Raw genomic sequence first — 27,800 nt, forward strand, 5'->3', positions numbered from 1 at the left:
TTGTCATGCTTCACCTAAGAATGCTAGGGAACTACAAGAATGTTCAGCATCTCTAGAACTTTCACTTCTTAAAATTGGCATAAATTTTAAACACTCGCTGGATTGCATCTAGCTTTCGCACTGTTTCTGCAGTGTGACAAGACTTTGAAGCCCTCGTCCATCACTTTCTGGAGGTAAAAGAAGACAGCAGAAACAAAACAGATTACTTTCAGGGCCTTTTAAGAAAAATAACGTCATACAAGTTTGTTTTTGATTTGGGCCTTATGTGTGATGCTCTCCAAGAACTTAGTGAACTAAGTCTAGATTTACAAGAGAGAAATATTGACTTGTACAAAGCAGGCAGTAAGATAAAGAATATAGGTCAACTTTTTGAAGAAAGAATTGAAAATCCTGGTCTGTACTACAGTATTTCTCTTCAAAGTGAGAAGAACATGAAGTTCAAAAGGATTGAGCTCCACAAAAACGAAAGACACAGTCCTGCAATAAGTTCATCTGCTTTCTATAAAAGTCTGAAAGAAGCTGTTGGAGAGCATCTGTTTGAAGGAGATGATGATGATGATTTGCCTAAATGTGCTAAGATTTTAGATTCCAAGTATTGGCTAGAAAATTCTGGGAATCATCTGACATTTGGTGAAGCTGAAATTAAAACGTTAGCATGCAAATTTCGCTTAAATGAAAGAGAAGCAGTTCATGGTTCCATGAATATCTTCAAGAAAATAAAGTCCCAGACATACTACTTCCTCTAAAGCACACTTTAGGCACAATTGCAGTATCTTCCAGTGAATGTGAAAGGGATTTCTCTCAGATGAATCTTACAGTAACTTCATCTAGGTCATCTCTGATTGTACGTACAACTTCTGCACTGATGTTCATCAGTATAGTAGGACCTCCTCTCACTCAATTCAACCCTAGCAAATATGTGGACTCATAGCTGCTCCGACCTCGGAGCAGCTATGAGTTATCATTCCGCAATTGATACTAAAAGCAAGAAGCGATCTAGAGACAACGAGGGTATATCGGAGGATATGTTAAAAGTGTGGAAGTTGCTGTAATAACATCTTCATGGTGAGTACTGGCACCTTTTTTTCCAGAAAAAAAGCACTGTTTTTTCCCCTTTGTTCTCTATCTCATAAAAGTGAACTGCTCTCACTGATCTCAAACTTCCCATAGCTTATCATCAACAAACCTTTCTGTAGTCTTGCTGGTGATAAATTCTGTTTAAATGCTTATTTCACAAATTTCAGTACTCAAATATTCTGTACCTTAAGACTTACAACCAGTGCCTGTAGGACCAATCTCCTTACCATTCCTAAATAGAAGACAACCCTTTAGTACTACCATAACACATTTCAGTATGATTGAATGGTGAGCAGTGCTTGTTATATTACATTTAGGTACTCAACTACCATTTGAGATTAAAAAATTCTTTAATATTAAAATTCCATTTCGACCTTTACATTAAAGCAACTAGCACCATACTGTTGTAAGCTACATTAAAATCATCTTCAGGAATTTGTACATACCATATTTACTTGAATATAACTTTCCCTCACTTAACTTATAACTCACACCCCCTGATTTTACTTTACAGAAATAGAAATTAAAAAGTTTCGCATATACCTCGCACACACAAAAAAAGTTTAAACACATCGGGGCGATAGGAAGTTGCTCCCTGCAGTAAACAACACGCCCTCCCCAACAGCTACTATACTGCAGATGCAAGAAAAACAAGTAGTTTTATTGTATCACTGAATAAGGTACAGAGACGTTGAAAGTTTATTTTCCACTTGGTTAGAATATAATAAATTTAGTTTAATCCTTTATCCAAGTGTGGGCAAACAAAGTTTGAGCCTGAAAGTATCTTCAGGACTGGGGTAAGGTGGTGCAACACCAGGGTGACTCCTTGCAAAGGTGGAGCAAGCTACCAACACTCCTATCTCAGTATCTCCCATAATGCAAAACACATGTCTTGCGGATATGTCTATTGTTATGCATTAAGGGAAGGGCCACTACCCAGACTAGTTTCAACCTTTATTGAAGTCTCTTCAGTGGGAGCCAGGCCCAAGTGGAAAATAAACTTTCAACATCTTCCTCTAAATCCAGAGTAATTTATTAAAAAGGTGGCACACCAATTGGCAACTCCTATAGGTACAGATGACCTGCTAATGCTTCTGACTGGTATCTCCACTTGATGTATTGACATTGAGGTTATGCAATAGACTACTCACCTCCACCTCATTCACCACAATTCTCGTATAATCTACTGGTTTATTCGTTTCTGCAGTGTCACCACCTGGATGATATATTCTTGCAAAGTGCTCACTCAGTAACTCAGCTATCTCAACTGATTCAGTTACCTCCCTACCATCGGCATTCTTTAAAATCATTCTGCCATGTACATTTTTCCTTTTACTTGCTACATATCTAAAAAACTGTTTGGGATTCTCTTTAGCCTGCATGGCCAATGTTCTTTCGTACTCCTTTTTTGCTTTTCTTACCACACTCGTCACCCTTCTGGCCTGCGCTTTATACCATTCATGTGCCTGCCAGTCACCTTTCTCCTTAAATTCCCTCCATAGTTGTTTCTTTTTTTGCAGCTCAAGCTTAATGGTGTTATTCATCCATTTAACCCCTACTTGATTTATTATTCGGACTCTAGGTATACAGTCAGCCATTGCTTCATGCAAGCACTTCTTAACTACCTCCCATGCACTATCAACTTCTAGTCCTTGCAGTTGTACATGCCATGGCACTGAACCAATCAAACTCCTAAGCTTGTCATACTTTCCAGCCCGATAATTCCACATGTACCCTGTCTTAATTGAAAATTCTTCACCTTTAGCCACCTCCCAAGTCAAGACCCTATGATCACTCTCACCGATTGGTGGCAATGTGGTCATATTTGTTATAGCCAAATCCTCAGATGTAATTACTAGGTCAAGCACTCTCTGACTCCTAGTATTTTCCATTACATGCTGTCGCAGATAGTTATCCCTTAATAACCGCATAAAATCCAATTCCTTCCTCCCGTGTGTCCTCTCCTCACTCCAATCAATGCGACCATAGTTGAAATCTCCCATAATAATCACCCTCCTTCCACTCATTTCTTCTAGTTGCTTGTGCATACTGTCACCACCATCTTTTCCATCACCTGGTCTATAGCAGCACCCAATTGTATATTTAGTTCTGCTAGCCATAATCTCACACCAAATGGCCTCAAATGTGCTCTTTTCTCTATCCTGCGATTCAACTTCCATTCTCCTTGGCTGTAGCTCATCAGCTATCATCAACAATACTCCTTCCCCCATTTTATTCTCTCTGTCATTCCTGAACACACTATACCCATCACATTCAATCCCACTAGCTATATCATCTACAGTCAGCCATGTTTCACTAATACCAATAACCTGTGGTCTGGAAGTGCCAACCATGGCCAAAAATTCTTCCTTCTTGTTCCTAATACTCCTAGTATTAGTGTACATGAATTTAAGACCCCCATTTGCCCCAGCCCTACCTTGATGCCTTATATTAACTATCCCACACTGGTTTGTTGTCCTTATTTGCTCTAGCATATTATATTCATTCATACATTCAACTGCCTCCCTAAGGACTGTATATCTACTCCCCCCCCTTAACAAATCTAGTTTCCCTCAATTTGCACATCCACTACATTCAGCAACATTTTCTGAAGTCTTCTTACACCGTAACCATTCAAATGCAAGCCATCCATCTTATATAGATCCTTTCGCCCATCAAACTCACTCCACACGTCCACAAATTCCACACCACTCGTCATACATAACCCACGCATAAAGTCATTCGCAATTATAGTCGAATTTATAGCTTTATAATTTTATAGCTTTAGAGTGTCTCAATGTTTTTTTTTTTTTTCAGTGTCTTTTAATAGCTTTCTATGTTCTTAATGCCTGATGAAGTCGATCCCGACGAAACATGTTGCGTTTCCATTAAATCTCAATTTGTTATAATTCACGGATTTTTAGTCAGTTTATATAAAAAATGAATATATATATATACACAATACATTAAACTACCACTGTATTATCATAACTACCTTAGTCTAAAATTAATTAACCTGTCTAGCCTGATGTCTTATAAAAATAAATAAATAAATAAAGTAACTTTTAAAAAATTTATAATAAGTAATTGCCTGAACCAGGCAGAAAATTTTTATTTTTGACATCCAGTTATTAAATTCCTCTAGTTAGTCTTGCCTTTGTTATTAATGTATTCATTTGCAGCCTTTTCTCTGAATTTTTTGCCTGTCTGACCTATATTGTATTTAATGTAGAGTCCTTAAAAACTTGGCTGCTAACTTTCCTACTTTCAAATTGCCATTAGTTGATGTAATCTTCATTATTTTTATTTGTGTTGACCAAATCTTGGAAATTTTTGAGATTATCATTCTTGTTTATAAGAATTTTCTGATTGGTTAATGCAATTAATTATCATTTTTATAGAAAAATAATAATTGGAAAAGAAAAAGGTAAGCCATTTTTGGCTCTGGAGCAGTCCCTTTGTGGCAACTAGGCTAAAAAATAAACAGTTTAAATTAAAACATATTGAATAATATACCTGTGTAGAATTTTTTTGATGGTAAAATTTGACACAAGACTTGATCAGAGCCAAGGCAGTATACAGTTAAAAGTGATGAACACAAGATATCAACAAGAAAGTGTAGAAATAACATTTGGATAAATGATAAACATAAAAACCAATAATGAAAAAAAATACCAAAAAGGTGAATTATGTAAATTTTGGAGTTTGAAAGAACTGAGAGTAAAGAAAAGAAATTAAAACCTATTACATGTACAGTAAGCCAGCAATACATGACATGTACTGGGCATTTGGTTAAAATGCCATCAGATGTAGATAGCCAAAAACCGACTGTGAACTAGCTGCATGTTTTTTGCGAAACTTGTATTAGGAGGAATTTGGTCAGTTTGAGAGTGTTTGGAAGTTGGGCTGGTTTTGAGAGTAATTTATTGTGTTTATGTCACATTGGGTGGTTCTTGTTGCTAATGCCTCAGAACAACAATATTTGGATTCAGTTTCTTGGAAATTAATAATGATAACCTTTTCAATTTTAAATATTGAATTCACGGATATCTTTTTAGTGGGAATTTTTTTTGTTCTTGGCATGCTTTTGTTTCATGTTTTTTCTTTATGGTAGAAAGTAAGTAATCTGGCATGGGAATATTTCAATCTTGACAATGCTCAATTACCAAGACTTAATAGAATGAATGATAGAACCAGTATAACAGATATTGCATTCTGACCGACAGTTAAATCTATAAACAATGTTATGGAATAATAGCAAGTCAGCCTAAGTCATAGTGATTCTATGCTTTAGTATCTGAAGATTTGCTTTATAGCTTTATAAATTGTTTCAGTATATGGAAACTTTAAAAGCTATGTTGCAGTTTTCATATGCAGCTTTGAGAAGAAGAAACGTGATTTTTAGCTGAGTGAATAGTGTAGTCTGTAAGTTGTTTGGGATATTGTGAAAAGCTGAAAATCTCTTTGAACAAGTAATATCTTGGTATGAAGATACAACTGCAGTTGTAACTGAAGACGAGTATTTGTAGGTATTAATCAGTTGTGTTAATATGACATATTTTTCAGAAATTTCACAGTATTATTACTTTTTTATTTATTAATTCATTTTATTCTATTTTTATGTAGAAAGTTTTTTCAGTTGGTCACTAAGTAAATTAGATTTGCCAAGAAATTATATTCATGTTTAATCCTTTTATCCAAGTCTAAGCACACAAAGTTTGCAAGAAGTATCTTCACAACCAGGATATATATACAAGTATCTTAGTCATGATGATACTTCACATGCAAATGTTGTTTGCATACACCTAGGTAAAAGGATTAAACAAGAATATAATTTCTTAGCAAGTATAACTTACCTAGTAATCAAGTGAAAAAAAAAATTCTACACCTATTTCTGATTCAGAATATTCATAAGGTGATAGATCTTTTTACTACTTATATATAAGAAATGCATGAATTTTGCATTAATTCAACATTAATATCTTCTTGGGTCTGGGTAGTGATCCTACCATAATGCACAGCATTATACATGTCCAAAAGGCATTGATGTCGTCATCCTCTATATACAAGTAGCCCAGTTGTGAAGATATTTCAACTAGGCTACTTGTATATAGAGGATGAGGACTTCACATCAATGCCTTTATAATACAAATATAATTTATTGTATTTTTAAATTTTCTTTAATGTTTTAGTTTATTTTTACCACAAGAGATATAGGCTAGGCAAGTTAATCAATTTTAGACAAAGGTAGCTTACAGTACTAGTTTAATGTAATGTTGTGTGTGTTTGTTGTAATGTAAGCATCAAATTTTGAATTAAATTAAAATATTTTTTTTTTTTTTTTAATCTCAGAATCCATAAATCTAATATAATGAGAAATACCAAAACACAATCTCTTGTGTTTTGGTGCAACAAAGATCTAAATTTTCCTCTCTTTACCTTCAGTAATTCAGAGGTTCTCAGACAAGAACAAATCTCTCTTTTTGGCATATTTATCACTAATTTTCCTGGCTTTAATTTCTCACAAGCAAAAAAAAAAAAAAAAAAAAAAAAAACATTAATTCTTGCTCTTCCTGCTGCTCCCTGTGCTCAAATCTCAAAATATGACAGTTTATTTCTGCCTTAATTTCTACAGTTACCTCAATAGGCACTCTTCCAATGAACGTAAGAAAATGATCAACATCCACTTGTCAGTTCAGTCTACCTGCAAGCACATTAAACCCACTTATTCTCTTCTTTCATCTGCAACTGTTCTCTGAAACAGCATCGTTCACCAAGCATTCTCACTTCATCATCCAGCTATTCAGGTAGAGCACTAATAGGTTATCTTTCCCTCTGTCCTCTTTCTCTTGCCTATACATGACACTAATGTGCTATTGATTCTATTACTTCTATTCATGAGGTCAATATTGATATAAAAATACTATATTTTTATTATATATATATATACACTCTCCATTGGTTTATACTATCATGTTATAACTGTATTTAACAACTATCAAAAAATTTTTGATAGTTGTTTATATATCAGAAGATATTTATATATCTTCTGATTTATAAATGCCCTTCTTCGATGAGTCCCAAGACTCATCGAAGAAGGGCACCAACGTCATCTACTGTCAACCACAACTACTAGTATTTTCACAGACAATCACAAACATCCATGCCCTCGGCAGGATTTGAACCCACAGCCGTTAGTCCGGAGAGCAGATAGGCTGACCACTCGGCCAACCAGGTCAGCATATATACATATATACAGGTATCCCTTGATGTATGCGGTTAATTAATCCTTGATGGACACCGCATATATCAAAACCGCATTATTCAATGTTAAGAATTGAATGGAATAATTATAATGAATCCTGCAAAATATAAAAATTTAAACATTTATTTTTTAAGGTGACATGTATTTATCTATTTTATCTATACATATTTGTTACATAAAAACTTATCTAAATATTTATTTTTTATAAAAAAAAACTTATCTAACGCAAACTAAACAGTGGTAATTTTTTCCTCCTCCACGATTTTACTCTGCATACTCAAAGATGCAGATACCACTTTGCCTTGTTCGCAGTACTCGGTCGCTTTATTTAAAATGGCTTGTATAGTTGATTCACCAAAGTCTAGAGCTCTTCCGATATTTGCTTTGCTTTCTCCGGTATCAAACCTTTTAATAATGTCAATTTTAGTATCCAAAGTAATAAGTTTTCATTTATTACTCTTTTTCAAGGCAATGGTTACAAAGGGTAATGCTTTACATAATTTGAAAATTACATGATATGCGGATACACTGTAATTCATACACATATACGTCTGTACTCGCCACTCTCTGCTGATAAATTGAAGCACTGAGACTGAGGCCGAGAGTGAGTTACTAACATTGAAGTACGACTCGTACCACGTGATCTGATCGGTTTCATTGACCAAGTCTAATGCTTTGCTTATTTTCAAACTTTTTTGACCGCACTAATCAAATTTGATACCGCATATATCAAGTTTATGTTCACAATATTTTTTGTGCACTAATCAAAGCCACATATATCAAGGGATACCTGTATATATATATATATATATATATATATATATATATATATATATATATATTCTCCCCATTGGTTTATACCGTCATGTTATGTAATGACTGTGTTTAACAACTATCAAAAAATTTTAGACATCTTCTGATATATAAATATCTTAAAAAATACACAAAGTTTATGCAAAAATTACTTACCATTTTTTTTTATCAGATGCTTCATTTTTTTTTTTTTTTTTTTTTTTTTTTTTTTTTTTTTTTTTCCTAATTTCATAATGTACTAAATGATATTCTTACTTTCCAGATGTGGCAGTGGGAACTTGGATCCCTTAGTATATTTTTGTCTTGGATGGTACTAGTTATGTTTATCAGCAAATTTCCTTTCTTTGGAATATATATCGTTATGTTTGTTGAAGTACTAAAAACATTTGCTAGTTTCTTCATTGTATTTTTCTTATTCATCATTGCTTTTGCTTTAGGATTTTACTGCCTCTTACAAAATCAGGTAATAATTCAATATTATCTTTTTTTAAATTATATTATTTTTATAGGATTTTAATAATATGCAAAAAACTTTTTTTTTCTCTTTTCATTTTAAGCATATTAACATTCTGAAATCAGTTGCAATTACAAAAGACAACTATATCAGACAGTTTTGTTATTAAAATTGATTTAAATATTTAAATAATGAATAAATATTTTTCTTTAACACATTTGTGCTGGATGGTACATAGGATGTGGCACATTGGTTTGGCATAATGCCAGAAGAGAGCACTATTATAAAATGTCTACAGCAAATGCATATTTTTTTGTAATTTCTTCAAAGTTATCAGGAGATTGATTTCAATCATGTCATAGTACAGTTGACCCTTGAACAACATGGAGGATAGCCGCCACCCCCCGCCCCACTTTGTTCCAAAATCCACATATAACTTTTGACTCTCCAAAACCTTAACTACTAATAGCCTACTGTTGACCGGAAATATTGCCGATAACATAAATAGTCAATTAACACATATTTTGTATAGTATGTATGTATTATATACTATGTGCTTATAATAAAGTAAGCTAGAGAAAAGAATATGTTATTAAACTAAATCATATATTTATCGATACCATAAGTTTACATAGTCTATTACTAGACAAATCGTATGTCTGTCTAGTAATAGATGCCTAGTGGCTGTGTTTGACTACATTAAAAGTGACCAGGTTATCCGTGCTCCACAGAACAATGATAGAGATCACTATTTAAGGCACTGGTTGCAGATGATCTTGATGTAAGAAATGTCTGGGCTACATGGTTTCTCAAAGGAGTGATGAATGGAGAGTTTCTTTCATCAGCAAAGCTATGGATATGATTTGTAATGATTGAGAGTAGGTCATTTATGTATCAGAGAAAGAGGTTAGGCAATAGAATGGAGTCCTGAGACATTCCTGCATTGGTGGCAAAGCTTGAAGAGAAGGTGCCATCCACCATGACACACAGTGAATGACTAGAGAGAAAGCTGATTATCCAGTTACATAGGATGGTAGTTAGGCCAATGGTAGGCAATTTGCAAAGCAGGCCATATGGAAAACATGATCGAAAGCCCTGGAAATGTCAAAGGTGGCATTTCCAGGCCAAAAGAAGTAGAATGAGCACACAAGAATTAGAATGCTATGTCAGCACATATTGTGTTTCTGGTATTTTGTTATTTATTATTTATCTGGTACTTGTAGCTGTTTTAGTTATCTTGGAAAGATAACTAAATAAGGAGTAGCTGTAGTATTCAACAGTAAACATGAAAATATAATTATTAGGGAATTGGACAGTGTTAAATTATGTTATTTTTGTTTATTTTTATTTTTTTTATTTATTTACTTATATCAGATCTTACTAAATCTCCAATTAAATCTTCAATTATCCTACTGTCTTCGCCTTTTGTAAAATTACGTTATGTTGATATATACCCTTACCTATCTACCTTATTTACTCATTTGTCTCTCTTAAATCTCATTAATTCCTTACTCATGCAAGTCTTATTATTTCTCTATCTGCTGGCTGCTATAAACGTATTGAATGATAATGCTTCCGCACTGTTAACAAAGACACTGCTTCAGGCTAGAGCTAATCTCTTTGTTATAATTCTGGTATTAACCCCGTTTCTAATTTTGGAAAAATTTATTTGTTAATGCTGCGCCGTCCAAAATTATTAGACTAGAGAAGCTTCATCGTCTGGGAGAAAACACTCAGAATGGCACAATATTCAATATCCATACAATTACTATTCCACCTTTCACCAAAAACTTATGTGTCTTAATTTTACTGCAGTCGTGGCTATTCCCAAAATTTTTTGTTCGCACAGGTTATACTTTGAGTGGTGCATTGAGAACATAGATCAGGCAAGTTATTAGGTTGACAAGAAAGGATTTATTCATTAAAATTTATGGTACAATTATTGATAATTACTTAACTAATTCAATCATGCAGGTGTAACCTGGGCATTCTTAATCTTTCTCAACATCTAATACTAAACACATTATGAATTCCTTCTAATTACTTAATATTCATAGGTAATCATTTACCAAATCTTGGTCTCAGGAACTATCTGACTCCAACAAAACTATATATTCAATCACAACACTTTGCAAGCCCTCATGCACAGAGCTATAGCATTCTACATGTGGATCAGATGCTAAAGTCCTATTACACTTCAAAAGTCCAATAACTTATCAGTTCCTGTCTTTGTTAGAATCTAACATTCCTGTATATACAAAAGATTTAAAAAGTTCTTACATTACTGGGGCATTAGGCTTTCTGGCTTTCTCTTTCAATCATCTGTTATATTCTTACGGCTCGTTGTTTCTTCCTCCGGTTTACTGCTTTCAGAAAGGACTGGCTAGCAAATACGTTCACGATTCACTTCCTTCGATGTAGGTGAAGCTGGTCTGTGGGGATCAGTCCACATGGTTCCGCATATCATCTCAGTCTATGCTGATTATACCGCTGTGCCGAGGCCTATGCTCGCACTGGATCTCTGTCTGACCACATAGCTGCCTATGGACATTCTCGACAGCACTCGAACTTCCTTCTCCGGGAACTATAGGAGCAAGAGGGAAAAAGCCCCGAGTTGGCGTTGCCAAGCTCTATATCTATATATTCACTGCTGTGATATTCTCCATAATACGTCATTGGTTTTTACCCGGCACCTAATTCCTCTGCACTCCGTGCCGTCGCTCCTCCTTGCATGTCCACAGGAAACTCCTGCACGTCTTTTAGACCTTGCATAAGTGACTGCCTCCGGACATGTTTTTAATCCGCTTATCTCTTCTGTAACTTTAATCTAAACTTTGGCATACTAACAATTTTTCACCTATTTTCAACCTCTGTTGTATTCGCAAAGACACTTAATATTATTTTAAGTAAGGAAATTTTTTAGTCATGGATTTTATCATTATTTTTCAATCAATTTCACCTTTACCAATATACAAGTATTTCTCCGAGAGTTTTGATACTTGTTAAATCTGAATGAAATGTAGTACAATAAATTTCTCCTTCATTCAAGATTTAACAACAGTGAGTTATTTGTGCCTATGATCCTATAGAAGATTTCTAGTATGGAAGGATGGAATACAAAATTTTTTTTCAGTCATTAGAGAAGCATCTGACAAAAAGAAACAGTCCTTGTTGGAGATCCAAAAACTGCAGAATATGAAATGAATACAAATGCAGAAATATACTAGAAAAATTTGAAGAAAAGTGCCAGCTGATAATAATGGTAAGTACCTGTTGGATTTTTGTGCAGAATGTGGACTGGTCATTGCTAATACCATGTTCCAAAATAAAGATGTAGACAAATTTGTCTTCTTCCTTTTGCTCTGTATCCCAAATTGACCTTGGCCTATGGGATTTGCTGCCTACATCCTTGCCTATCCAAATCCTTACTTCTCCAGATTGAATACGATGTCACTATTTTGACCAATGGTATTCACTATCTTGTTCTTAGTTTTCATTTTGGTTTTTTATGGAAAATTTTACTATTTATAATCTTCTTAGGAATACAATAGTTTGTTGGCATGCAAACTTTGTTGACTTTCAAAAACCATGACCAGCCCAAGAGAGAGGTACCAGGTCAGCTTAATTTGTGTTACTGAAAAAAAAAGGAGACAAAATGGGTAATTCTTCTAAATAATCATTACAAGGTTGCATGCCTCACCTCTTCATTCATCCATTTCACCCCTTGCTTATTTACGCTCTTGACCTTTGGAATACATTTAGATTTTGCCTCTGCCAGATGGTTCCTGAGTAGACCCAAGCAGTATGTATCCTCTTTCCATTCAATTTCTTATTCCATGATATAGATGCAAGCTGCCTCCTGAATCTGTCATAATCACCAGCCTTGCAGTTCCACATATGTCCCTTTTACAGAAGTCCTCATGTGGCTGGCCACCATGAGGACTTCTGTAACAGCATCCTCCAATGAGATGATCAAATCCAATAACCTTGACCCTTGTGTGTCCTCTGTTACATACCTGTATCTCAAAAACTCAAGGAGTTCCTTCTCTTTGTTCCCTACTGCTGCTTCATTCCAGTATATATTAGCATAATTAACTACCCATAATGATTACCCTTTTCTTATTTGACAGGCTAATTTGCCTATACATTTCCTTCTCACTATCCTCCACATTAGGGCTATAGCAACACCCAACTAAATATTTCATCTTGCACACTGCTATCTCTCACTATACTGCACACTCCTATTCCTTGGAATAGCAGTGTGCAGTATAGTGGAATAGCTTCTCCCTGATAGTAGCACCAGTAATCCTCAAGTAAAATATTTCTATTTATATACAATTTTTAATGAAGGTGACAAACTAAATATGGAAATAAACAATAGAATAAGCAAAGCTTAAAGTGATACGGTCATTTAAATCTATAGGAAATGCTGTTCAGAAGAGTGCTTCTCGTTTGACTAATACCCATCTCTCACAGATTCATACCATCCTTTCAGACATGTTCTGTTGTGTCCTGCACCTTTTTTATAGATATATTTGCATGGGAACTATGCTGTTGATACTGACTGCTTTTTATCATTTCCCTTCTCTCTTCTCTAAGCGGCATAAAAATGCTGACTTTAAATTCACTGATCTTACTTCTCACCATCTGCTTTCACTTCATCTACCTTTACCTTTGGAAGAACTTTCCTTATATGGTTTTATCAAGGATTATGATCTCCATCTTTTCAGGGCAAACATCAATAGTTTCTTCCCTCTTCTTATCTCCTTACCTACATGTGATATGAAAACCACCATACCATACCATCTAAAAACATTGTTGCAACTTGAGTGCCCTTCAGATGAAACAATCTGAATTTGAATCCTGTATAGGACATAAGCAGATCTTATACAGAGGTAAGAGGGCTTTTTTTCCTCCTAAAATCTTGACTACCTCGAGAACATGCAATTTAACACACATAATATGCTTTGATCATAATTCCAGCCACACCACCCTCGTTTGTGGGATGAAATGATATACTGCATTTATGGAACATCATCACAAAAGATTATTTAGCACCAGAGAGGTTCAGGATTATGTTATTTAGAATTGCAAATGAAGTAACTAAAGCTTTTAAGCCTGTATACTGTGTTTCCTTTTTTGTGTGAGGAAAAACCCTGACTTCCCTTCCACATATATACTCAGAAGGGAAGTCACCATATTCAACAAGCTAATTTACCCTCGTTTCTTAACAAGGGTCTTTGCATTCTAGATTGGATTGAAATCCAGGTCTTTCCACCTAAAGAGCATCATCCATACCAACTGAGCTAGAAAAGCTCCCGTCTGGACTACTGTTAAAATCATGTTCCTTTATTTCATTCTTAACTGCTTTGGAATACTACAAAAAAATGAAAGCATTGATTGAAAAATTTTGAATTCACACTACCTTGCTTGGCTCCTTTTTTTTTTTTTTTTGGAATCTTGGCCACAGAAGCCTATCGTAAATTAATACCATGAGTGGTATTAATTTATGATAGATTAGATAACATAAGGTAAGATAAGGCCAATAATATCAGAGGAAATAGGAAAACTTTTCTTCAAGCCATTCAAACCCTGTAATAAGCAGCATTGCTTGCTATGAGACTGGCCTCGCATTGAGCACTGCTGCTTACTAGAGGTGAAATTCCTCTTCCACCTAATGACATGAACAAACATTTCTTCTATTTTTACAAATATCTTCTTTTATTTTTGTGACATTCACAAATATCTGTTTTTATATCAGCCTTGAGTAAATGCCTACACACAATGTACCAGGATCAAATTATGCCTGTCACATGTGACAAACATGGTGACAACAAAGCCTTGCAACATCAGAGTGCTTTGGTTATTCCTAGTGCAGACAAACAATCAACTTCTAATAGACAGAATGCCATAGATCCAAGCTCAGAGTCAGGGAAATAAATAAGAGTTGTGTGATTTCTGTTGCCAGCAGATGCCTGCTAGCATAGCAAGCATGCATAAGTGAATCAGTACACAAACTTCTGACCATCCTGAACCAACCACTATTCTGTCCCCAGTGCTTCCTCTCCATTAAACAGTTTTTAAACATCAGCAAGCACCACACTAACAATCTCAAACAGTGCCTTGTCACTCTTGAAGAGACTTTTTCCTAACAAAACTGATACAATAGAAAGAAAGCTCAAAGTGATTCAAGACCACTGCCCAATAAAAACGCCAATAAGCTCTAACCTTATCACAACATCAGTATATGATTCAGTAGAAGAAAACAAAAAATATAATGCCATCATCCTCAACTTACAGGAGACAAATATGCTAAAAGATGACATTAGCAAACTTGTCGAAATGTGCAACTTCAAACCCAAAAAATTCTCAGGTTCTGCTGCTTTGGACTCGCATGCAATGTAAAGATAGAACAAACTTTCCCATGTCTGATAAAAATTACCTGCAAGATGCAAATAAACAAATCAGTATTCATAATGATTGGAAACATTAAATTCAAAGGAGGCACTCCATCCTCATCATGTATACTAGCACATCCAGAACGTAGCTTTGTCCAGCAGGAAAGGTGCCAGCTCTAGAAAAAATGTGAAAATGGTGATGAAGCATGGACCACTGACAAGAAAAGGAATGCTGGTGCACAAAACAGGTGATACTAACAGCTATCCCAGAACTCCAAACTCAAACATTTGCTTGGCCCAAGTGGTTTAAAGCAAACTTCAGAGAGCATTACAGATACACACTGTACAAACATGTGTGGTCTTAGTTCCAACATCAGTAATGTCTGTTTTCACCTCCAATCTTCAAAATCACACTTGCTTTTCCTGATAAAAAAACTCAAATTGCAGCTTCCTTATGCACCACTCATCTCAACTTTTTAAATTACATTCTTGACTCGTTCCAACTCAAAGGTGCAACGTGTGCATATGTTTGCTCAGATATACCATTGCAAAGAATATCCAACTTACGATCTCCCAATTTTGACATCCTTTGGCTGAAAATTGCTCTACCACATTATCCCAAATTCATCTACTATCTATCACTCCCATAATGCCACTAATCATTTTGAACTTTTTGATTTCTTCCCTTTAATTGTTGAATTTCTTCAGTCAGACTTTCCTAACAGCAAGTTTATCTTCCTCAGAGATTTCACTTCCAACTGCAAGATCAGGCAGGTAGAAGATGTTGAGACATTTGCTATCACCAGTGATCTTACACAGATCATTTGCATGCCTACTTGAATATCAGTAACAGTAACCATTCTCCAAAACACCCTGGACCTCTTCTGTATGTAGTAGTGACCCTTTTAAGTACAGTGTAAATATTGCTTGTCCTCGAGGTAATTCAGATGTAACCTAATGCTGATCTCTTCCCCCATGGAGCAACATGCGCACATCCACTCCCACTGATGTGTTGTATGGTATTATAAAAATGCTAAGTGGGATGATCTTCACAGCTTCTGTGCCTTATTTCCTTGGTTGGGGTGGTATTGTTTCCAACATTCTGACTTTAGCATATGTACTAAATGTGTCACTGAAATAATAATCATAGGTATGGAAAATTGTTTTTTCCCATTCCACCCTGTTTCCAAAAGTTCTACTTAGGCTATACAAGTGAATAATTGAGCATGCCATAATTGGCTCTCATTCAAAACTCCATCTTCCTTTACTGCTTTTAATAACTGCAAGAAAATCATCAACTCATCCAAAAGAGATTTTGAAAGAACTAAAACCACTTGGCATCCTGTCCAAAAAAACAGTCATGCCTTCTGGTCTCTTGCCAAAACCTTCAGCCATGACTTCTATCCATCACTTCTTCCGCCATCACCTACAGAAAAGGCCAACCTCCTGGACTCTTACTTCTTCTCCAATTCCTACATGGTTGGTCCTGGTCAACTAGCCATTTCAGACACCACACAGTGCTCTTTCTAACCTCTCACCAGAAAGAAATCAGAAGTTTATCGAAATTAGATACAAAAGTCTTCTGGTCCTGATGGCATTTCTTCAGTCATCATAAAGTTGTATGTACTCTAAAATTAACTCCTGTTCTGTGTTGGCTTTTTATGCTTTCATATACCACCAGTATCTTCTGCAGCATGAAAATTAGCCCACATACAACCTATTCCTAAGAAGAGTGACAAATCACTATCACCAAACTACTGCCCACTTTCTCTTACCTCAGTACTCTCTAAAGTAATGAGGTAAGAGAAACTCCTCCACTACCTTGAAAGTGCTCAACTATTAAATGATTGCCAGTATGAATTCTGCCAGTCTCAAATTGCTCTTGATATTTCTAAAGCTTTTGACAGGAGTTTGGCATAAGGGTTTATTAAGTAAGTTCCCACCATTTGGCCTGTCCTATGACTTCTGCAACTAGTTTGTCAGCTTTCTAATTGGATGCATACTACATATTATTATTATTATTATTACATAACACCTCCAGGGAGTCCAAGGACTCATCGAGGGAGGGCACCTGCTCTTCATCTCCACCACTCCACTAACTGCAACTACCTTCATTATCTACACCAGCACCATCTACCACTGACCACCACCACTATTTTCACAGACAGTCACAAACATCCATGCCCACAGCGGGATTTGAACCCACAGCCTTTTGACTGGTGAGTGATACACTAACCACTCGACCGACCAGGCCAAATTTGGTTGAGAGTTCCTTATCCTCTGACTATGCAACCAACATTAGGATTCCACAGGGCTCTGTTCCATCACCCACTCTCTTCCTTCTGTATATCAGTAACCTACTCCAGTACATGGCTATCCTAATACACAGATTTGCTGATGACAGCACACTCTACTACTCCTCATTCAACAATGTGCTACACAAATCACTACAGCCTCCTTGAATTCTCATCTCTAAACCATTTTCTTGCAGCTTTGCTCTCAACAACTATTGGCCCTATACAAATCACTAATCTGTCCCAAACATTAAATACTGTTCTCATGTCTGAGGTGGTTATAATAATGGTGTGTTTTGTTGTTGTTGCATAAGTTTTTAAGGTACTATTTCTTTTGGTGGATTTCATCAGAATGCTGACTGCATCCAAACAAAGATTTTTAATCATTATATATGTGATAGATCATAGCTCCTACATTCAGTGTTGGTCATGATTTCTAAAACAGATATGTTTCTAGGAATGATGGTAAAATTATGACCTCAACTTTGAGGTTATTGACTGCATCACCCTCTGTTAAGTAGCTAAGATGATAAATTCACTACATGAGCTTATCACAGTTGTGACTGGAATGTGTTTCAATATTAGAGAGCGAATTTTTTCATGTAATGGTTTTTGACTTTTTCAAATTCTTTGGTTCCTGCAGTTTTGGAGAAGTTGTAGAGGATAGACCACAGTTCTGGATTTAGGATTACAAATAGTTTTTCTTGTAAAGGCATAATAGATGTGTTGATTTTGAATAGCTCTATGTAGGTGCTGTCAATCCATTTCTGTATTAATACTAAACTATCCTATGTATAGATAAGTTTCATTTTAGCAGATTAAAGAAATGGAGTACATGTAGAGCATGTCAATTGGCAGAAGTTAAATTTCAAACAGAATGGTATTAGTGTCCCAGTGATCTTTTAAGGAAGGAAAACCTATTAATGGGCTATCATTCTAAGTTTAACTTCTTCTAATTGACATTTATATGTACTACGTCTCTTCTACATAAAATTTCTAGAAAACTGGGGACTCAACACAAACCAACAGTCTGGCTACACTATGTAGATGATATATTTGCTATTTTATATCATAGTTTAGACACTGAGATATGTTTCTAAACAGCCAACAACCAAAAATATACTTTGCAATATACCAGACACCATCTGATAGTAATTACACTACTACCAGATGGGTCATTATTCTTTCCTGTTTATAGGAATCTGCACAGAGTTGAAAGTACTTACAAAATTATTTTTAAGTCACACCATCATCCATCTTCCAACAATATGGCATTCTATAAACACTTGTTCACAGAACCAGGGCTATTTATTATTATGACACAGCTGTTGATAAAAAAATTCAGTTATGATTGTAGCACTTTTTTGAACCAATTACTACTACAACTATAAAATAGACAAAATACCACATGCACTTCTCTTCCTCCTGTACGACATGCAACATCACAACAAAACTTATTCCCATTTCATCTGAGTCAGCTTATTCTCTTCCCTGTTGAAGGTTCGAATCCCACCATGGACATTGACATTTGATAATGTCTTTAGGTGGGAAATGAATTTCATTATCTAATATGAGATCACTGACTTGCTTATTTGGAGGCCTGAAGGGGCTTGAAAAATTCCATGTTCGGTCTGCAGAGCAGGGTTCCAGACTATGTAAAAAAATACAAAAAATATATAAAATGAATTTTAAAAAATAGAAAAAAAATGCTTAGCTACACACAGTACAAATGTACTGTAGGTTTATGATAAACCTTTCATGTGGTGACAGCTACAAAAAAAAAATTTTAGTCCCTCTTTGGTTATAATTTGAATTGTTTTTGCAACAACCAGTTGAGTGCTATGATATGTGTTTTACAACAGTAATTTGTCCTGTGAGGATGCTGGTTATAAATCCAACAAAATATTAATAACTCAATAAATTATTTATATTGTTTCTCTAATATTGTTTGTACTGTTTGTCGAACGGCTATAACAGCCCTTGATGGACCATCTTGATGCTGTACTGAAGCAGCTGGCAGCAATAACAGAAAAGACCTCTGAGTCAACGATACCTCAAACAGAGAGGACTAATGAGATAAAAGACAGGAGGGACCCTCCCAAATGCTTTAATTGCAATAAATATGGGCATCTGGCTCGGAATTGTTTCAGAAACAAGAAACCCTCCAACAGAAGTATAAGTTAAATCTTGTACATGTGTTGCATGACTGTGAAAATATACAATGGAGGAGAGGGCAATGGAATCATGAACAACAAAGGAAGTCGAGTATGATAATAAAAGGAGAAGTACAAGGATCGCATTGTGATATATTAATTGATACTGGTTCCCAGACCTCTATTATAACTGGAAATTTATTTTCAAGGAATAAAATGCAGGTATGGAAAGGCATTTCTAAGCTGAAAAAACCTGTCAGATTATCGGGAATTGCAACATCTGATTTATATGCGACGAAGAAATTAAAGTAAAGTTGTACTTACCTGAATTTGATTTGTGTGTTTGGCAAGAGTTGTTGATCCTCCCTAGGACATCTCGCTCAAGCATACAGATTATCCTGGAAACAAATTTTCTAGAGAGGTACAAATTCTCATGTGACTTCTCTCGAAATGAAATGCACCTTATGGGAAAGAAACGGTCAGGAAAAGGGAGAAATAAATTTGGAAATAGCGTTAAGGAATCGCATCAGGGCAGAATGAAAATGACATCGGGCCTAGTATACTGACTAAAAGGGATAATGGAGGATGTATAGATAATCAGACTGATTCTTCAATAGCTTCAACTTCCGAAGTGAACAATCAATCTGAGACTTATCACATATCTAGCATTAAATTAGTTGATAATCAAGACAAAGTGGAAGAAAAAGAATTAGGGGAGGCTAATCAAAAGGTATTGGAAGTAAACGTCATTGAAAGGCTTAAGAGATACAGAAGTTCCTATTAAAAATCAAGGGGGAAGAGGCACGGAAAACATGAAGTTAATGTACAATCTCAGCGGCAGTTTAATTATGCCATCTTCCTCTGTTTTCTTTTCACGCTTAGAAAAGCTGGATTGTTGAGTTAGAATTTAGCTGTTGCTACAAAGGCTGCACACTTACTAACTGATTGTGCAAGTTTTATGAATAAGTTTAACAGAGAATTAATTAGGTCCAAAACTTTGAAGGATAGTAAAGAAATTAGGTATAATCATGAGAATAGAGCACACATTGTAAAACAAGGTACAGTTTAGGGCCAAGAGAAATTCAAAAAATTCAAAAACCTATGTAAAATCTTGCATAGAAGGATTTTGTACAATTCCTTATATGCCGATTTTGCTAGAAAACGAAACCGAAAATTGTTAATTAACAATTTTTTTATGTTTATGTAGTATGGAAATAACTTAGAGTAAACTGTTAAATATTGTAACTGCCAAATTTCTGTAAAGAACAAAGAAAGTTAAGTGTAAATTTAATTGTAACAAAGGAAAGTCCCAGACAAAGAAATATTCCAGACAGATTAACTTATGACCTAAGGCAATCACTATCGCGAAGGTCAAGTATGCACAGGTTTCCTGCCTTAATGCAGTGACATCAAAGTGGCTGGGAAAGCCTTTCCAAGAAATATTTGGGGGGAATGAATTGGTGGCAGTTCCAAGGTCGAAGGAAGAGAATAAAAAAGGGAAGAATCGATAGATCAAGGCTCCTTTTCCCGCAGGTAGTCGAGAAGGCTCTTTCTCATTGGTGGCTTCTGGCTCTTAGGTTTGCACTTTTTGGTTTTTGTCATCGCCTCTACCCAGATGCTGTTCCGGCTCTCGGTTCCAGTCCTCGATGCAAGGAATTCCAGTGTGTCTTGCCGATTCAAGGTCACAGATCCACGTCCTGCCAACAGACGTCCAGAAGTAAGATAATGATCTGAAGGATCTACTATTGCGGACTAGATGACTAAAAAGTAAGGCCTTGTATAGGAATTTTCTAGAGGTGAAATTTGTGGCAGAAATTATTATTGTATTGAAATTTTACCAGAGTTAAGAACAGTAATAAGGACTTTAGATTGTGAGATATTTTTGTGAAATATCCTGCTGAGTTATGTGTGTTAAGATAGAGTTAATATATGTGACGGTTTAGAGTGTGTGATACAATTTAATGTCTGAGTTAAAATATGATGTGGTATGCACAAGTGTGTTTTAGTGTATGAATAATTTGTAGGAATAATTAGCGCATTGGACCAATTGTTTAAAGGAGAATTGTTAAGCTAGGTTGATTATTTTGAATCCAGGCTAATATTGCTGAAAAGTATAGAGCCTGAGAGGCTTTGAATGTTTAGTGTTAACTTTTAGTGTACATGCAATTAGCATGAATAAATTATTTTGGTTGTCAAATAATTTGCCTGTTTTCTGCATAACAATGCACTGCTCATAAAATTCAAATCTGATCCTAGAGTATTGAGTAGCCACCACTGATAGATAGAAATTTTGAGTTGCTAGATTTAGTAATAAGTACAAGAGAAAAATTCCGTGCGTGACTGAGTGTCTTTCCTTGGAAAGATATTCAACTCCTATGTACGAATTTGATGGTGCAGTCGATAAACAAATAAATTTTCGAAATTCAGTTTGGAAAGATGCCAGTAGTTCAGATAGTTCAGATAAAGAGATTGGCTCCAGCCAGAGGCAATTTCATAGTTATAAAGTTTTGTGCACATGGCCTTGAGACTAGGCGGGGGGGATTAAAGTTGAAGCAGAGGATTAAAAATAAGAGTCTAAATCAGCAACTTATTAAGAACACGGAGTTACGACTGTTAAGGTTAGAATTAAGATAAATAAATTGAAATATCGAGTATAAGTTTGAACAAGTACAAAAACAAATAAGAGTAATATAATTTTAGGGTGGTGCAAATGACATCGATTTTACACTATTAACAGAGATTCTGTTAATCTAAATTTCAGCATTTGCGAAATTCGGCATTTTCTTATTTCTTGCAAACAAGAATCCTTTTATTCTCTCTTGGCATAAACATGTTACAAATATTGCCTCCTCAGCACCCAAAATATTATGTTTTCTCTTTCACTCTTCTTTTTTCTGATTTCTGTGAATGTAAAATAATTCAGCTATTCAATTTGCTGCTTAAATTAATAAATAAAAATAAATTTCACTTGAAGCAGTATAGGATATTTAAAACCAGATGTTCACTATTTGACATTACACATAATATGTGATTATGTTAATTTTTTGTAGGATCCATTTGAAAGCCCCTTTGAAGCTCTCATCAAGACTGGAGTGATGATGATTGGAGAACTTGAGTTTGATGCAATCTTTAATGATCCTGATAATAATCTTTTCTTCAGGTTTCCAACCTACCTTTTGTTTATTCTCTTTCTTATTGTTATGTCAATTCTTATTATGAACCTTTTAGTTGGTTTGGCTGTAGATGACATTAAAGAAGTTTTAGAGCAAGCAGAATTAAAAAGATTAGCAATGAAGGTAATATTTTTATTTAATGAACATTTTTTTGCAGATTTAACAAAGTAATAAATAACAAAGTTTTTTTGAAATCATTGATATATAGAACTCGCTAAATATTTGAATGTTCTGTAAAAAGCACATAAATTACCCTTCAAGTATATGCAAAAAAAAAGCAAACAAGTTTGCCTAAAAAAACTACTAAAGGTTTTCATCAGAAGTACAGGTAACCCTCGTATCATGTGGATGTTAGGTTCCACAGAAATACCGCGTTATATAAATCGTGTTATGCGAGACTCAGATCACATTAAAAAAGTAGAGTTATGTTCCGAAATTGTTTTTTTTTTAATTATATAAACAACAATGACATATCCAACAAAAATATTTTTTTATTTAATTCAGGTAATTCATTTAAGTTAAAAAAACATAAACTATGAAACAAATAGATAGTATAAAATTATAAAAATTACAAATTGTATGTAAACTTCAATTGCACATAATGCATAAATGTTTTAGGCAAAATAAAGCACATATTTTAATCTTTCATAGCATGAGGATTTGAGGATCAGTTAATAAACATTGGTTTTGTCATGTAATCACCTGATGCATTACTTCAAAATAGCAGAGTAATTCTATCTTTCTAAACTTTGAATCCAGGAGCTGATCTTCCATTTTTCGAAATATAGGTGCAATTTTTGGCATTTTTTTCCAATATAACCTGGATTCATCTGCATTGAACACCTGGTCTGCACTATAAATGTTTATAAACTTTGAGAGCTTTTTGTTTAATAAGATTTCCATCCAAAGGAATTTTCTTTTGAGTGCAATCTTCTGTCTAAATCATTAGATATTTCTCTATTTTTTCATTAGAATATTGCGTACATGAGTAACGTGCTTTGCACTTATTATTCACCCAGCAATAAACACTTCCTTGGATTTTATGTTCATTTTGTTTGATTATTCGATTTGTTGATTCATTTAAATTCAAAGTCCTTGCAACAAATCCTGGTTTTTCTCCGTTTTTCAACCGATTCAAGATTTTAATTTTTTTTCTTCGAGAGATATTAAATTTCTTTTCAATGTTGGTTTTTATCTTTCATTGCTGTTTGTGGCCATTACTATAAAAATAAATTTTTTACATAAAAAAAGACATTATATATTGTATGTAACTCACTAGAAAATAAACTGCTCAGCTTGAGATTAGCACACGTATTATTTTTAATACATTTTCCTGGCAGAAAACAAAGACGATTTTCAACAATAAACACTTTATATGGTAAACAATTGATGTACATGCATGCTAAAGGGTATTTTCCCTAATATAAATTTGCTACTTATAACTACATGCAGGATATGGGCAGACACAAATTTAACGAAGATAAAATTTGATTTTTAAGTCGCCTGTTGAAAAATATATGAAAAATAAAGGGTTACTACAATTTGTAGATCAGGTTATATCGAAACCACATTGTATAAGTACTGCGTTATACGAGAGTTACCTTATATGACAAAACATCTTTGTCATACTTTTGTATCTGCCTAATTAAAACATAAACTCTTTGTCAGTATTCCATAAATTGTCCTTTAATTAGTGGATTAATTAAGTTCTAGTCTTTTACATGGAAGTATATAAAAGATGTATAAAGGAAGTTTTTATCTAATAAGAATTATAACTGTAAAGGTTTAAATTCTTATATAATTTACCAAATATTATACAAAACTGATGTACTATAAAGAGCCTGAAAACCTTGACTGAGTAATATCTTTAAAAAAAAAAAGCAAAAATAAACTAATTTTGTATTAGAAATCATTAAGCGTTTCTTTTTTATTGCTACACAACCTTTTAAGATGTTCACATTGCATTTGAGTTTCATACACCATTCACTAGTTCATACAGTTGACTCTCACTATAGCAAACTCATAGGAAAGGGACCATAGGAATAGTTTGTTACAGTGAATTTTCTCTAGCAAGAGTCTCTGTAATTCACTCAATATAGACAAACCCCTTTGTGTGAGAAGACCTGGTTCAAATCCCATCTAGGACATGAAAAACCTTTATCAGAACCTTTTCAGTTGAAGGTGAGTTAGTTGGTCTTGTTTGAAGCTGGTAAAGTTTTCCTTAACTGAAACTCGGGTTTCCTCTCAAAAAAACAGGTAAACCAGTGTACTGCTTATGATATAACACACACACACACAGATAAGATTAATTGCCTTATAAGCAATATCAGGATTTCAAGAAATAAAGTTACTTGGTCATGACAAGCTATTGAGACTAATATGGAAGGGAAGATGAGAATTTCCTTTATATAGAATTAGTGCTTATATTGCTTTGGTCAGGATTTTTCAAGAGTTTGTTATAGCAAGTAATTAATATATTAATTTAGGAGGCTTATGGATTCTTGGATAGAATTCGTCATCAAATTTCTGTTATGTATTCTCAGTGGGTCTACAGGATACTATGACAGTACTACATACAAGTTTATGTCATTGCTAATTTTCTTTTAACAGTTTTCCTACAAATTAGTTTATCTGTCAGGACTCCAATATTGTCAGATCTTATGTTTTGGTCTTTTTTTTTCATCCTGCAAAGCACAGTTGTTTTGCTAACCTTTCCCATTCTGTTTAAGTGAACATGTCACTTGAGATTGGCTCCTGAATGCTACTAATATCAAATTCTTTCTAATAGCTTGATTTTAATATAATTCTTGCATTCATGCCATCTGTTTGATCTCCTGATCTTTTTCAGAACTCTCATATCTGTGGTCTCCAGTCTTTGAACAAGTGTTTTATTTCCAAGCTAGCTCTCAGATTCATAAGTTAAAATTGGTATGAACATTATCATGAAAACAGCTATCTTAGTATTTTGACTAATTTCTCTCTTATTCCATATATATTTATTCAGTTGCTTTGTTAATTCTGTTGTCTGTTTCAATATTTAATTTGACATCTTCGCTAAAAATTGTGCCAAACTAGCTGAAATGTTTTACTAGTTCTTGAGGTTCTCCATTCAGGATAGAGTTGATGTTTTCAGTGTTCCTTCCTATTTTCATAGTTTGTCTTTTTATTGCTGATTTTCAAACCAAATTTCTTGTTTCAGTTATTCAGTTTAGTTAGAGAATCCTGCAAACTTGTACAGGAATTGTTTAACACTATAACATTATCTGCAGAAAGATTAACATCTCCAACTTTGATAATCAATTCTAATGCCACTTGCCTTCGTAATGTGATCCATGCATACGATATAGCAGTGGGGATAATGTGCACCTTTGTCTCATACCAGATTTAACATCGTCTTCCTGTATCTCCTTCAATTCTAACTGCTGACTTAAAACTCAAATATAGACCATGTGTTGCTCAATATAATGTTTCATTTACACTACATAATGATAAGGTTTTGAACAGCTTTTCTCAACTATTTATCTTCACGTATTAATCTGATTTTGACAACTTCTGTTTGTCCTGAATCCAACTTGTACTTCACCAAATTTCTCTTTCACAATTTTTCTTATGCTTTTCTCAAGTATACTTGCATAAATCTTACCTAGGATATTCAATAGGGAAATTCCTCTTAATTCTCACATTCTGTATCATTTCCTTTTTTATAGCGCTACTACATCACCTTGAATTTGATCCTCTAACCATGCTTTCGAAATTATTCAGTGTAGCCACTCTAAAACTGTTATACTTTTTACTATATATTATACACCCTCTGTTCCAAAAAGAAACCGAACTTTTCGAAAATAGAAGAAACTAGTGAAGCCACGTGTTGTATCTTTTTGTTGTCGAAAGCGACAACCTTCGTTAATGTTGTGTCAACTGTTTATGACATTTGTTTCATTAGAAGCCAAGTTATAGTGCCAAGAGTGACAGCATGTTTTGACAGACGGTCAGAAAATGAGTTTCAATCACAGAGCTGCGATTGACTTTTGTTTTAAACTTAGTAAATGTTTTACCAAAACACATCAAATGCTTCAAAAAGCATACGGTGATGAATGCTTATCCTGTACTCAGTTTACGAGTGGTTTAAGTGATTTCAAAGTGCTCACGAAACGCCTGAGGATGATGAAAAGCCGGGCCATCCAAAAACTGGACTGAATGAAGTTGACATCCAAAAAGTGCATGATTTCATCAAAGAAAACCCAAAATCGTCCGTGAGATTGATTGCAGATGAATTGGGGATTCCAAAATCAACTGTGTACAACATTTTGACCGAAAGTTTGGGCCCTTCGTAAATTGAATTCGCAATTTGTTCCCCTGACCGACGACCAACAAATGTATCGAATTGAACACTGCAAGGACATCATTAAAACTTCTCATAAGGACTCAAACTTCCTTGAAACGACTGGTGACGAAACTTGGTGTTTTGAGTATGAGCCTGAAACAAAGCTCCAGAATGCTGAGTGGAGACCACCAGAAGAGGGGCATCTGAAAAAAAAAAAAAAAAAAAAGTCGCTTGGAGAAGTCAAAACTAAAGACAATGCTGATTTGTTTCTATGATTCCAAGGGCATTATCCACAAAGAATTCGTTCTGCCTGGCCAAATGGTCAGTGGTGAGTTTTATCTCGAAGTTTTGAAGCGATTGATAACGAGAATTCATTGCGTACAGCATGAATATCATGACGACCGATCATTCGTCAAAACGCACTGTCACTCTTGGCACTATAACTCGGCTTCTAATGAAACAAATGTCATAAACATTTGACGCAACACTAATGAAGGTTGCTGCTTTTGACAACAAAAAAGATACAACAGGTGGCACCACTCGTTTCTTCTATTTTCGAAAAGTTTGGTTTCTTTTTGGACAGAGGGTGTATATGCTGCTTAAATTTTTTTATATTTGAGCGTTTCAGGTTTATAATGGGTTTTTCTTCCTAATGTATTGATATGTGCTACTGACCTCATTCCTCGAATGATTAACAGTTCTACTGCTGTTCTGTCACTCCTAGTTTCATCTAAGCAGTCTTTCAAAGTACTTATTCCAGATGTCTAGAATATCTTCAGTTGTAATGTCACCTTTACTGTCTCTGATTCCTTTTACAATACTGTTTCCTCCATTTCTAAGGGATTTTTT

At 34.7% G+C, this 27,800-nt stretch overlaps 1 protein-coding gene across 1 annotated transcript in view; it reads left to right on the plus strand.

Moving 5' to 3' along the window:
- LOC150109149 (transient receptor potential cation channel subfamily A member 1 homolog) overlaps positions 1-27,800 on the plus strand; it is a 475,501-nt gene that overhangs the window by 402,055 nt on the left and 45,646 nt on the right. Inside the window, exons 21-22 of the mRNA XM_090411752.1 lie at positions 8,418-8,618; positions 22,505-22,750. Coding sequence (XP_090267878.1) covers positions 8,418-8,618; positions 22,505-22,750 — 447 coding nt within the window. The remainder of the gene's footprint in view (positions 1-8,417; positions 8,619-22,504; positions 22,751-27,800) is intronic.

This window comes from Typopeltis vanoorti, chromosome 2 (assembly GCF_054136105.1).
Source record: "Typopeltis vanoorti isolate ZY-2024b chromosome 2, IOZ_Tvanoo_1.0, whole genome shotgun sequence".
NCBI lineage: Eukaryota > Metazoa > Arthropoda > Arachnida > Uropygi > Thelyphonidae > Typopeltis > Typopeltis vanoorti.